General features: G+C 30.8%; 1 protein-coding gene across 1 annotated transcript; it reads right to left on the bottom strand.

Moving 5' to 3' along the window:
• Nucleotides 1–9383: 9383 nt before the first annotated feature.
• On the bottom strand, nucleotides 9384–13388 carry LOC114390360 (1-aminocyclopropane-1-carboxylate synthase-like). The gene is made up of 4 exons (XM_028351079.1): nucleotides 13138–13388; nucleotides 12886–13017; nucleotides 12165–12325; nucleotides 9384–10689 (listed from the first exon to the last, which is right to left on the bottom strand). Exons 1-4 carry the CDS (start codon nucleotides 13291–13293, stop codon nucleotides 9714–9716), a joined length of 1425 nt encoding a protein of 474 aa, XP_028206880.1. The 5' UTR covers nucleotides 13294–13388; the 3' UTR covers nucleotides 9384–9713.
• Nucleotides 13389–13984: the final 596 nt, after the last annotated feature.

Genomic DNA, 13984 nt, shown 5'->3' with positions numbered 1-13984 from the left:
GTTTAAAATGTTTTTGAAATAAAATAAAAGGCTATTTTTTGTGGGGTTGGGTTGGGGAAGCTTCCCCAACTCCGGATCTATTGGCACATCCTCAACCACTCCAAACCATACAGAAAATGTCTTTGTTTTTGTTAGTCCGTAGCATTGTCATGTCTTTCTTCTTGTGTGGGACATGGTGGCTGAAAAGCATAGTACTCCATTATTGAGATTCTTTTTCATTTTTTAGAGCTTTGTCTTTCTCTGCATTTCATGTTACATATATAGGTCCAATTAATTTTCATATATCAGGTAGTTGATTGTTACATTGATCCGAATTAATCACCACATAAGACAGAAAATTGTTACCTTTGATGCACGACAATTGTGATGTAGAGTAGAGAAAAACCATAACAATTGTGGGGTTCGTTGGTGAAGCGTCATGATCGCTAGGTGCACTTATTAGAGATAAAATTAATTTAATTAGTTATAAATTAATTATTAGTTTAATTTATTATAATTTTAGTTAGTTATAATTTACTTAATATATTCATATAAAAATTGATTTACTCAAACATTATCCAAATTAATAGAATTTTTATTTTTTTTCTTTTTTATCTTTCTATCATGAATTTTAACATAGCATCAGAATAAGTGAAAATATTATTTTTTTTCTCTCCCTTTTTCTTTGCAACACAGAGCCTGTTACTCCCCCCGACGAAGCTTTCGGCAAATGGCGAATCTTGCATTCTGAGCTTCCGAGTCCATTAACTCACTGAGTCAAACAGCCGAGTCGAGATCGCTTAACATGTTGGACGGAATACTCGGCAGAGGCTTCACCGCGAAATGCAAATCGTTGATCAAATTGACGAACAGGCGAATCGATGTGATACGGAGGAAGAGAAGAGCGACAGAGAAGTTTCTGAAGAAAGATATTGCTGATCTATTGCTCAACGGTCTCGATATCAATGCCTATGGAAGGGCTTGTGGTTGAGTTAACACTGTCCTCTTGCTATGGTTTCGTTGAGAATTGCTGTGAGTTTGTGTTGAAGCATCTCCCTGCGATGCAGAAACTGAGTGTCCTTGCCGCTGCCATTGGTCTCTCTTCACCACGCCACTGCGCTGCCGTGCCACCTCGCCACTGCACCGCCACCCTTAGTCGGCCATTGTGTTAGATGGTTGGGTGTGTGCTTTCTTTTTGGTGCTTTCTTGGTCTATGGAGGTAATTGACGCAAGTGTTAGTGATGCTGATCCGCGCTACAGGGGTTGTATAACATAACAGCAGAAAACTGGTGCTGCTTTGGATTTTGTTTCCTGTGATGACTCCAAATGAAATTTGTGTAACTTTCTTCATGTCTAGTGTCTAGATTTTGTTTGTCTAGTGTTTGATTAAATGTTTATGGAGATTTTGGCTTATTGTTTGACTTGTTTTGAGGATTTTAATTTCTCTCATGTGTGGTGATCAAACATTATTCATTCGTGAGCTTCTGTCATGAGTGGTTAAGTCTTGATTATTGTTAGTTTATAAAGTGTTTGTAAAAAATCTTCATAGAAAACAAATTTTATGATTTTTCTATTTTGTTGATGTAAGTTTCTGTCCGTGGTAATTAAACATTGTTTAAGTTTTTGTCATGGATGGTTAAGCATTGAATCGTTGTCTTGCTTTTACTTTTGATGGTTAAGCCTCGTTGCTATTGTCAAGTGGTTAAACTTTGAGATATAATTTCTGCTTGGTGGTTAAACTTTGATAGTTTCTCGGATTGATGATTTGAGTTTTTATCAAATGGTTTTGTTGATTTCGCTTGATGGTTAAACTTTGATACTTGCTTTAAACTCTTGAAAGAAAATTGAGAAAGTCAAATTGGTCAAAAATTTCTAAAAATTTTATATTTTATGTTTTTAATTTTTTTTTCTTTTAATGTTGATGTATTGTCTTCTCCAAACTAAAAGGTATTAAAGATAAAATTAATTTAGTGTTAGTTATTAGTTTAAATTGTTACAATTTAGTTTAATACATTACAATTTAATTACAAATTTAATTATATAAGATTCAATGTACTAATGTAAAAATTAATTTGTGCATTATCCCAATTAATAGAATTTCTATTTTCTCTCTTTTCTATCTTTCTACGATGAATTTAAACAGCACTATTACCTGATCATAATTGCCATCAGCATTATTTTTTTAATGGCGTTTATGAGCTAATTGACCTTCATCATTCGGTCTTAGTTAGGAAGAAATAAATACTACTAATATTAAACTTTTTGGTTACACTTATTTTTGTAAAATCTATTCATCCTCATGTATCAGATTTGTACTCATTCTCTAATACACTGCTTAGTGGAGTATGATTAAAGTGATTCCATCACCTCGCTCTCAATAACTTTTTGTTTATCCTTCTCTCCAAAAGAAAGAGCAAATCACTTTAACTACCATAAACTTTAGATAGGCATTCTTCATCCAAGCTTTTATTTTGTTCAAGAAAAATTATAAATATCCAATCATTTTTTCTCTCTCTTATCTTATTTACTTTCAATTTTTCCTTCACTATTTTTATCATATCTATCGGTTTTTATTTATTTATTTCCTTTATATCGTTTTATTCACCAAATTCACCCAATCCACCCCCAAAATGAGATGTACACTTATCACCACTATTTTTTCAATCCACATATAGAGACTCTCTTCCGCTATTTAACTAATTTGCATTTGATCTATTTTTTTTCTTTTGTTTCCCATATGTATTTTTTTGCAATCATAGTCAGATACTAAATATAAATACACTGTAAAAACTTGAACATAAGATAGTTATCCAAGTTGTAGGAGACGGGTACATTTTAATTGCCTATGAATCTATGCAACACATGCTCGCTTCTGAAGTGTTCTCTCAATTATTATTATTTTGACAAATTGATATACAGTACACCTGTCGAGCTAGAGTATAATTTCTCTTTTTCACCTGGGCTTAGGCCCTCTTTTTTACACACAAAAAATTTCCTTTTTACCGTCGATGATTTTAACCTTTTCTTTTCGTCAAGGCAGTCTTTTTTAACCTTAGATACTTAAAAGCTAGTGACATGAGAATTTAAGACAAGTCAGAATGGCAAATACATCAATTTAAGGAGATAAATGTTTTTTTTGGAAGCAAGGACATTTAAAAAGTATGCAAATAAGTAGAAAGGAAGACAAACAATATGATGCAAATAAGTAGAAAAATGGGTGGTAAAATTTCATTCAAATAGATAGAAAAATTGACAGAAAGAAACCATTTTAGTAGGCAAGAAAATAAGTGAAAAATATGTTAATAAACAAAAAAGAGAGAGATAAAATGGGTTACGTAATTAACTCTAAACTATCATATATATAGAAATTAATAAAATATACAAATAATTTTAAAGTATTTTTTATCGTCTATAAAAAATTATTTTGTAGATTTAAACATAATATTATTTATTTTATTAATTAGTATAATAGAGGTTTAATTATTCATTTAATTTCTATACTTATATATATATATATATATATATATATATTAATTTCTATACTTAAAAACATTCATTTTTATAGTCCCTCCATTTGATTTTTAATCTCTTTTAGTACGGCACTAATCCCTTTAATTTAGTCCTCATCATATGAACTAGAAGGGATTAAATAAGATTTTTAAATATAGGAATTAAAATGAGTTATTCAACCCAACTATAATATATATTGGTGAATATTCGATTAATGAAAATTCAATGAGTCAATTTAAGAAATTAAATAATAAAAATCATAAAAAGCAAACAAAAATAGCTACAAAGTTTGGAAGATTTTGAGAAAATTATCACCATGATAATTCATTCATGCATTCTTTCTAGTTACAAATCTGAGCACTTATCTTCTCTTTTTATGAATTTAGATGTTTGTTTAACCCTTTTTTGAGTTGTTATTAAGTTAATTATAGGTTTTTCTATTTTATTTTCCACTTTAATAAGTTAATTTCTATGGTTTTTAATTGTTTTTGTAGGATTGGATAGTATAGAATCAAGCCCATATTGAAAGCCTTATTTTTTCTTTCTGTTAGCACAGTCTGATTGGTATAAGACAAAAATCCTGATATTTATCTTTGATTCTTAGGATAATAAAATATCATGTAATTGTTTTTTTGAAAACACACCATTTTTTTCTTAGAATAAAATTGGAAAAATAATATTTAATTACTCACTGATAACTTATACGAGAATAGAGGGAGTATTTGTTATATTAAAAACACAACAATTGATGAGTGTATTCTTTTGATATACTTCCGCATTATATATTTTTTGATACACGAATGTTAAATAAAATATTCAAACTCTCTATCACTCTAATAAACATAAAATAAAAGTATGTTTAATTAAACTTCTTTATTCTTCCTTTTTAAAGAACGAAAATGGAAAATTGAAGCCAAATGATGAAAAACAAAAGGTATGTACTAGAAGAACATTCAACAGAGTAGCAAAACGGATACTATTACTATATTTATGTTTTCCTATTTCCTATGACTGTTAATGAATTTTTTTTTTAAAGTAATCAAGGTCACCGATGATGATATAAACAATTGATTAGGTGATTTGCCACTGATGAAGATATTGGTCATTGATTAGGTGTTGGTTGGTGAGTGAGTGATATATTAATTAATCTTCGTCAACATATATATATCATTCCAAGTTCCAACATATGGTAAACAAGGTCTAAGGAAAAATTACACTATGGTCAGAAGAAATGAAGAATGCTTATCCAAAAAATAGAAAACTGAATATCAGAAACATTTTTTGAGTTGAGGGAGAATGAAGAGTAGGGGATATATATAAACCATGAAAGCAAAGTTCAAAACGATAAAAACAATTAATGTTAACCGAAAGAAAAATAGCAGAAATGATAAGAACAATAAACAGTCGTAGCATAAATGAAAATCATGCAAAGAAAGTGTGAGGGGTTGATTGTAATACAAGTTTTCTGCTTCAAATTTCAAACTGGAATTGTGTTTTTGTCGGGGTTTTTTTCTTTTTGGTTTAAGTCAAGGAACACGCCAATGCATATGTCAAAAAAGCATATGTTGTCTCTGTTGAAAATACGTGCAAGATATAAATGCAACTATCTTCCGTATATAAACGTCAAGGAACAAACACAAACACGTAGGATTCTTATCCTTATATATAAGGACGGTGTTTCCAATCGCAGTGCCAGTACCCCTGCAGACTTGAAAGATTTCAGAACTTTTAATTCTTGATGCTACCTACTAATTGCTGTAATTAAATTGGAACATGGATCAACGTTGAAATTTTTTTGTTGACTCAAAGTCAATGTACATATTAAGCGTCAGCATACATATTTATGGTTGTGTTGCACAACATACAACATGCATATATGAATTGTCGGTGTTCGACCCACCTCATATATATATATATATATTTGTTACTTTCCTTCATCATAACCATTTTCTGAATAGGTGATAATGACATTTAGCAGCTGTCATCCCCATCCCCAAAATTACAATTACCTTTCACTGCAATTCATTTAACATACAAATTTGGTGTTCAATAAATTGTTGCATTTAGCATCTTAATTATATCCCCACATAACATTCCAAATAACCAGAGATTCAATAATATAATAATTTATACCTTTTTACCAATCCCAACTTAAGGGAATACTTCAATTGGGACATTTCCTTCGAAGAACATATTTCTCAGCCTCCATATCATATAACACTAAAAACCCTTCACAAACTATCTGTAAAATTGCCAAGGCTGCCAACAATATATCAATATTAGCACAACCCAATTCAAAAAATAAAAAATAAAAATCAAGGCATAAAATGTTTTCTACCTAAGACCCTCACAACATCAACAAACTCAACAAAACACTAACTAACCTGCTTAATCACAACATAAGCATTACACTCTTCACAATCACCTTGTTTCAGCAATTCATACTAAATTCACAGTGTTTCACTTTTACATCAACGTTGTTACAATAGTGAGATAGAGTGTTCCACATAGACACTACTGCATATAAGCTATTCAACCATGGGTGAGGCCCCCTTTCCATTCAAAAGCGCCGACCCCACAGATCCCCTTGCAACCATAAGCACCTACAACAGTAATCACTGAAACACCAAGAGATCCTACTATTTGACCTCTCCTACCACCACCATTATGGACATCGGAAAGAAGACACATACCCTCCCATGACACTCTCATTCTTACTTATCCTAATTCACAAATTGTTTTTTAAACATCTTCATTAAGGACTAATTGGCATGTTTATCCTATCCATTACTGATCGTGAGATTATAAAGTCAATCATCCAATGGCTCACCAAAGTTTCCCAATTTGGGAGATCAAAAGAAGTTGTCCACCGTAGAAAGTTATCGATATTTTTCTTTGAGTCTTACTAATAAAAACTTATATAAGAACAATGAAAATTATTATATTCAATTAGCTAGACGCGTTGGAGTTTGTCCCATAGTACCATTCTAGTATCGAAAAAAAATTAGACGGTACCATTTTATTAGCTAGGTCCATTACCATAAGTACTTGTTAATCATTCCCTTTAACACTACTCAGTCAAACTTATCGAGTCAACATTCCTAACTCATTTCCTAGGCGACCATTGGATAAATTATTTATACTAATTAATTTAATTCAGATATTGCTCAGTCTAATTATTATTTTTACTTTCTTCTCTACATAAAAAAATGTATTAAAGATAGTTTTGTAAACTATCTAGAAAATAGAGTGATCTTTTTAATACAAATTTTTTAAAAGAACTTATAAATAAGTTGAGTTGATTTGAAGAATTTTATGTTTTTCCCTTTTTCTATTCCAAATTTTAAGATTATTAAAAATTCTATAAGAAAAATTCAAATTTAGAATAATTTTAAATTAAAAAATATAAAACTAACAAATAGATTTAACTTTAAATTAACATTAATTTTTAAGGTTAATTTTAAACAACTAAAAGTGAAAAAATATTGACAAGAAAACATTTAGCACGTGTTTACTTTAATTTAATTTAAGAAAAAAATATTTTTTTGTAACTTTATGAGATTTTTTTTAAAAATAAGATATTATTTTCTAATTAAAAAGAAAAATCTCTTCTAAACATACCCTCAATACTTTTTCATATTTTTAATCTTAACTATGAATATTAGTTATAGAAAAAATAGTAAATAATTCACACTTATGTGTGGATGGATGGTAATATAAAAAAAAAAAAAAAAAAAAAAAAAAGCAAGCCAAAGGACAAGATTGATGTGTAATATAAAGTCGGATAAGTGAAAGACTGAAGTTCATGGGAGTTATAAGACTTTTCTCTGCTAATCATGAAATTTTGATTTTTTTTTTAACTACTGTAGTTAGCTAGGATCTTTGGTTTTAAGGGAGAGTAAAGATATTCTTACAGATTTTAATCTTTTAGATTAGTTATATGATTAATTCTTAATTTTAAATAGAATTAATCACATCTAAAGTTTCTCTCCCTTCCAAGAATAGACTTAAGCACATAATCCCTTTTATTTTCTCCTTCTTTAGGTATCTGTTTTTTTTTTCTTTGTACTCATTTTCACACTCCACCCATGACGGGGAACATTTTCCTTAATGATAATCATGAAGGGGATACGTTGCACAACATCCAATAGCCAAGTGGCTCTCAACTGATCATTCACGTTTCATTTTAAACGAACCTTCTATTCTGCAGCATATACATCATATATTGACTTAGATATTTAGTTTGTTATACATGCAAGTATGTGACCATAAATTCTCAATCTGGATTGAAAGATAACCAAGGACTAATAGAGTCTGAAGTTTCGAGACAGCTGGGATACCACCACATTAAGTAGTACACCTAGGATCAATTCCTATTAATTATTCACGTAATTGATTAGGGCATGTTGACAACAGTGTGAAAGATCACTGTCAAGGAACAGGAAATATTATTAAACATGTCCCAGACGACAAGAAAAGCTCCAATTTAAACAAGTCAATTCCAAACAAAATCATAACAGTTGGATATACTCAGATTTTGTTTGCCACTTTAGCCCCAGTTATGAGTTATCAACTCATCAACTGGTTTGGTTTCAGAGACAAGGAGTTGGAATTTGAATATGCAATTCAATGGAAACGCGGAATGTGTCCATAGTGTGTGGGTCACTGTGTCCCCTTCTCATGGTGGAAAAAGACCTGAAAAGTTAACACTCAATGGGCCTTTCCTTACACATAAACCCGACCAAAGGAAAAAGAAGGATCCGACAAATTATAAACCCCACTACAGTACAATTTGGAAAAAGCCATGCTCGCTAGGGATATTTATTGATCAGCACCTCATGCAACCACACGTAGTAGAGCAAAGAATCCAGATTCCAACAAAAGCACAAAACTTGTTGTTTTCAAAATCCATCATGTACATACCTTAATCTAGGCAAAAGATTTTGTTTTCAAGATCCATCATGTACATACCTTAATCACGCCAATAAATTAATTGGACTGGATTGTTTCTCAAAATAAGCATTTGTTTTAAAGAAGTATAGTTATAGATATTTTTTAAGGGACATTTTAGAAAAGAAAATGGAGGGTATCGCTTATGTAGAAGGTACTTGTGTGTAGGGATACCTTCACTAGTATTAAAAATTAATTAAAAATCACTTATTTTAGAAGTTGTAAGTAGTTTAATTTATCTTTCAAATATAGTTGTCCTCAAATTCTTTCAACTTCTCATTAGTATATAACTATAATAATTCACATCAAATTCAATTTATTTTAATAAAAAGTACAAATTTATTGGCGTGAAGTATCAATATATCAACGACCTAGTGGTATATAATGAGTCGTAGTGCATTCAACAAGACTATATAAGTTGCTTATCATACTTAAATAGTTTAATTTAGTATTTTTTGTGAGAACATTATTGGATTAGATGAGTAGATATACACACATTGAAAATAAGATACTAAAAAGCCTTTCACATCATATTATCATACTCCCGATGAGCTTAAGGCACGAAAAAATGACATTGAGTTTTCCATATATTATTTGTCATCAAGAACGGAATCTTAAAGATATGCTCCATGTCACGCTCCACGGAACTAGTGAAGGCACGCATATATATACAGCACGCGGTCACAAAAAATTGCCAACTTGAATCAATCAGCCAACCTTCAATTATATATCGAATTAAACTTATTATTATTATTAACATGTGTTGAAAAAAAGAACATAATTCCATTTTAGTTAGTGTAATGGTTTCTATTTTGAATTTTTAAAATATTTCCCCCTAAAAACTTGTGTTAACAATATATAAATAGATAGATAACCAAGCACAATATACAATAAACTTTTATTTTATTTTACCGGCTATATTATTAATTAACTGAATCATTAAATTAACAACCAAGCTCATTTTTATTTGAATAAATTAGACAACCCCAATATAAAATAGCCAAAGTAAATCCATTTTTTCCCCATTCATGCATTACTTCAATTGCACGAATAATTTCTTAGCTACTTGACAGAGCCGTTTTGTAAATAGGACAACCTACACGGGAAAACACCCAAAGCACCTTCTAAACACTAGGTAAAACAAAATTAAACCCCATTAGCAAAAGCAAAACAAAACCACATCTAGCTAGACTAATTAATTTCAAACTCATGCAGACTGGGACAACATCATTATTCTTGAAAAATATAAACGCTCGTGTAGAACCCAGATCCAATCAATTGGCTCCAACAAGTGGTGAAGTAGGAATAGGCGAATGAGGAGACATGACACTCTCATCAAATATCCTTGAAGAGAAACTGAGCCTAAGATTCGGTTGCCATCGTTTGAATCCCACCGATTTCTTAGTTTCTTTACCTACGAATGCACGAATTCTGTTGAGTGCAACATCCACTGTTTCATCATCCATGTTGGCAAAGCAAACCCTAAACCAACCAGGCTCAGAACAGTTGAAGGAAGATCCCGGTGAAACATTGAGCTTCACCTCATGAATAATCACACGCCATAGCTTCAACTCAGCTTCAAAAGATGGCTCCTCCAACAAACTCTTCAAGTTCATCCAACAAAAAAGTCCCGCATTGCTTGGGAATCGAGTGATGTTAACCTCTTCAAGCCCCTTCATGAACTTTTCGTGCCTTTGTTCCAACCTCCTAGAATTCTCCGAAAGAAACCTAGTTACAAACTTTTCATCCGAAAACATCGAAGCCAACATGTGTTGAGTTTGCGTAGAGACTAATCCGAAACTCGACATTTTCCTTCCACAATTCACCACTTCATCGTTGAATGAGTAAACTATGCCAACCCTGAAGCCAGGAAACCCCATGTCCTTAGACAAACTATAAATCACATGAATTAGGTCACGTTTGCAATGTTCCATTTCTTGGATCACTTCGGCAACGCTTACATAACTAGGGGAGCTGAAAACAGTGGCAGCATAGATTTCATCACAAACTAAGTGAATGTTTTTTTCGTTGATGAAATTCACTAGGCTCTTCAACGTGTCCTTGTCTAATGTTGTGCCTAAAGGGTTAGACGGGTTTGTTATGATCAACCCCTTCACGTTGATGTTGTCCTCTTTGGCTTTTTTGTAGGCTACTTCAAGTGCTTCTCTTGTTATCTTGAAGTTGTTGGAGCTATCACAGTGGACAGGAATTATTTGCACCCCAGTTCTCCAACACAAGTCACGGACGAATCTGTAGTAAAATATGAAAATTAATATATCTGTCATTATCACTCCGATAAAAGCATTTATGTCATTCTTTGTGTTTTGTTGTAGTAGACGCTTGCGTGATCAAACATTGATATGGCGTTATTGTTTATTTATTAATTAATTAATTTTGTCACTTCTTAATCATGCTATAACTTATAGTAATGAGTCTAATCACCCAATCAATAGTTTAATTCTGCTTTGACCGATTCAGTCATTGTGTATAGTGTGTATTGTGGTCCACACGCACAAAGTGGGATAGCTGGACAAAGAGTTATAAGGGTCTTGAATAAAATTTTATGTAGTTATTTTCAATGAAAAATACAATTTTTTAGAACATTTTAATGGTGAAATTAAATATATCAATGAAGAAATCATTTTTAAAAAGAAAATAAAATGGTGTTTAGTACGACGTAAATTCCTTGAAGAATACTTGATTTTCATGTCACCTGAATTTTTTTTCTCTCCAAATTTGTAATTGTCAAGATATCTGTCCGAAAAAAATTAAATTGCCGAAAATAGAGCTGCATGTGTGCGTAACTATAGAATTGTGCTGACGTTCCTGTTTGAATATGAGGTGACCGTACATAGATTTTCATGGTTTCATTTTGTAAGGTCAATATATAGTTACCATCAACTTAGCTTGTATTATGGAGTGTCAAATTTGGACTTAACATATGAACAAGAATACCACACGCTTGTGTTGACAAATAACACAGTAGCAGTTAAATGATTATCGCATGCTTGTTGACAAATAGCACTGTTGCAGTTATATTAATTGAAAATATTTATAATATCACAATTAAGTTTTGTTCTAAAACTTATAATTGAAAAAAAAAGGCATTAATTAATAAGGTACAAAATTAAGGAGAAAGCAATTTTCTTGAGTCAATTATTTCATTAGTTAGACACACATTACTTTAACTGATACCAAACCCAAGCTTCATGGATCCTATTTGGTCTCCGCAGCCAAAATCCATGGATATATATATATATATATATATCTTTTTAAACACATTAGCATTTTAATTATTTATAAAAATATCTATAAAGGAGGCAAGTTTGCAACCAGAAATAAGGACCAAACCAGCGTATGGAGCCATTGTTAAATTAAAAGTATATATATATATATATATATATATATATATATATATATATATATATAACTCTAAACTATAGAAGATTGAGAGCAGTTGCAAGAAGCTACATATATCTCTCAATTCAATGGTTTCAATCGTTTGGCTAGAAACAAATTGTTGGTAAAAGATTTTCAAACTAAAATAAATATAGCATGATACCATGTTAAGACATTGAATTCCCCCTTAATTCAAAACAAAACATAAATTATATCGCTTTAGAAATGCGTGCTTTCCTTTTTCCACTTTGAACGTATGATGGGTGAGTACTACAGTGACATACATTGAATGAACAAAAGTTATAATGGAAAGAGAAAGTACATACCCGGGATAAAATGGGGTGGGAATCATAAAAGCATCTCCAGGATCAGCCAAGCAGAACATGATTAGTTCATTTGCCCCTGTTGCCCCTCCACTCATCAATATACGGTCTGGATCAAATTTGACCCTACCTCCTCTCACTTTTGACATAAAATTTGCCATTTCCTGAAGAAAAAAAACATTTCTCATTAACAACACAACACGCACTTACTGTTTATAAATCCTTTTTATGGTCACAAGTAATATATAAATCCTTTCGTAACATCTTTCTTTTAATTTTTTAAATTATTAAAGTAAAAATATTGAATAATTATTTCTAAATATTTAAGATACTAAATATATCAGTAAAAAAATATATTAAATATATTTAATTTTATTTAGTATTTATTTTTTATAAAGTATTATGAAAAATACTAAACGAAAATATAAAGAGGGAAAATAAAATGAAAGTTTCACGTGAGGTGAAAATTTTACGTAAGAAGATTTATTCTTTTAAGAGGAGCAATATTTTTGTTTTGTGACATACTGTTTTTTATCCATTAAGATTTATTAAAAACTATAAAGTAATGAGTAAATATTAAATAAAGAGTGAGACTAACCTAATTTTATTATTTCTAATAAATTTTTATGGTATGTTTAAAAGAGTATGTTAAAAATATGTGTTGATAGTTGTTAATTAATTAGTAGTATTTCTCTTCTTTAAATGATGTTTGTCTGTTGCTTACATTTGTGAACTCTCGCAACCCATGATAGTCCTGAAAATTAGCAATATTTCTGAACTGATGCACTCCTTCAGGAGTGCAAATGGAAGCCCTGGGGTTATTCCTTATCCACTCTTCAATCAAATCAAAGCAAAGCTGGAAAAGAAAAGCATAAAAAACGAACACCCATATGAGTCAACTTATTATTATAACATCAAAAAACTGCATTATATTTCATCTTTGGCTAAAACAATATTTGCTAGCTCGCACACATACCTGGTTTTCAGCAAGACCCATCTGAATAACACCCTGAGGATTTTTTGTAGGGTGAAAAGGGTTTCTATCATATGCCTTCCACCCATCAAAATATGGAGAATTCTCTCCATGTTTGTCATTGGTGGCAATCTTGGACAGAAGCTGTTGGCTCACCATGTTTAAAATTAGTTTCTCCGAGAGGTATATATATATGATCACTCTAGTTTGAGTTGCAAAAGCTGTGGATTGTGCTAGCTAGGATATATAGCCAATTAACTAGCAAGTGCTGATGAGGAAATAGGAGAGAATATTGGATCATATTTATAGGCAGAGGTTTCGGGAATATTGTAGTAGATAAAAGATGACGAGGAAGAAAAGTCTATTTCGAACTTCAATACTAACGAAGACTGAAGAAAAAATAAGTTAATAATGGATTTATGTTGGTCGAAAGCTAATTGATTGCGTGCGCTCTTATCATTTCATAGGCTCATCATCACGTGTGAAAAGACCTATACGACCACAAGTCACAATTAAATCTTTTATTAACTTATTTTTCTTAATAACTAATAAACTTGGAAGAGAATAAATTAGATATATTTTACAGGCTTAATTATACAGTTAGTTTATTAATTAAACTTAAAAGTTTAATTAGATTTATCAGTTATTAAAAAATTTAATCAAGAGTTTAATTAAGTCTTTCTATTATTAAAAAGGCTAACTATATCCTTTAATTATTTAAAAATATTTGTATCATTTTTTGTCAAATTTATTAGTTTGGTTGTAATGTTTTTAAATAATTGTTAGACTTGATTGAATTAATAAAGTTAACAAAAATAATGCGATTGTACTGTTTTTAAATATTTAGAGA

The sequence above is a fragment of the Glycine soja genome, chromosome 16 (genome assembly GCF_004193775.1).
Source record: "Glycine soja cultivar W05 chromosome 16, ASM419377v2, whole genome shotgun sequence".
NCBI classification, from domain to species: domain Eukaryota; kingdom Viridiplantae; phylum Streptophyta; class Magnoliopsida; order Fabales; family Fabaceae; genus Glycine; species Glycine soja.
Note: the sequence above shows the minus strand (reverse complement) of the source record. Positions and strands in the feature narration are given on the sequence as shown.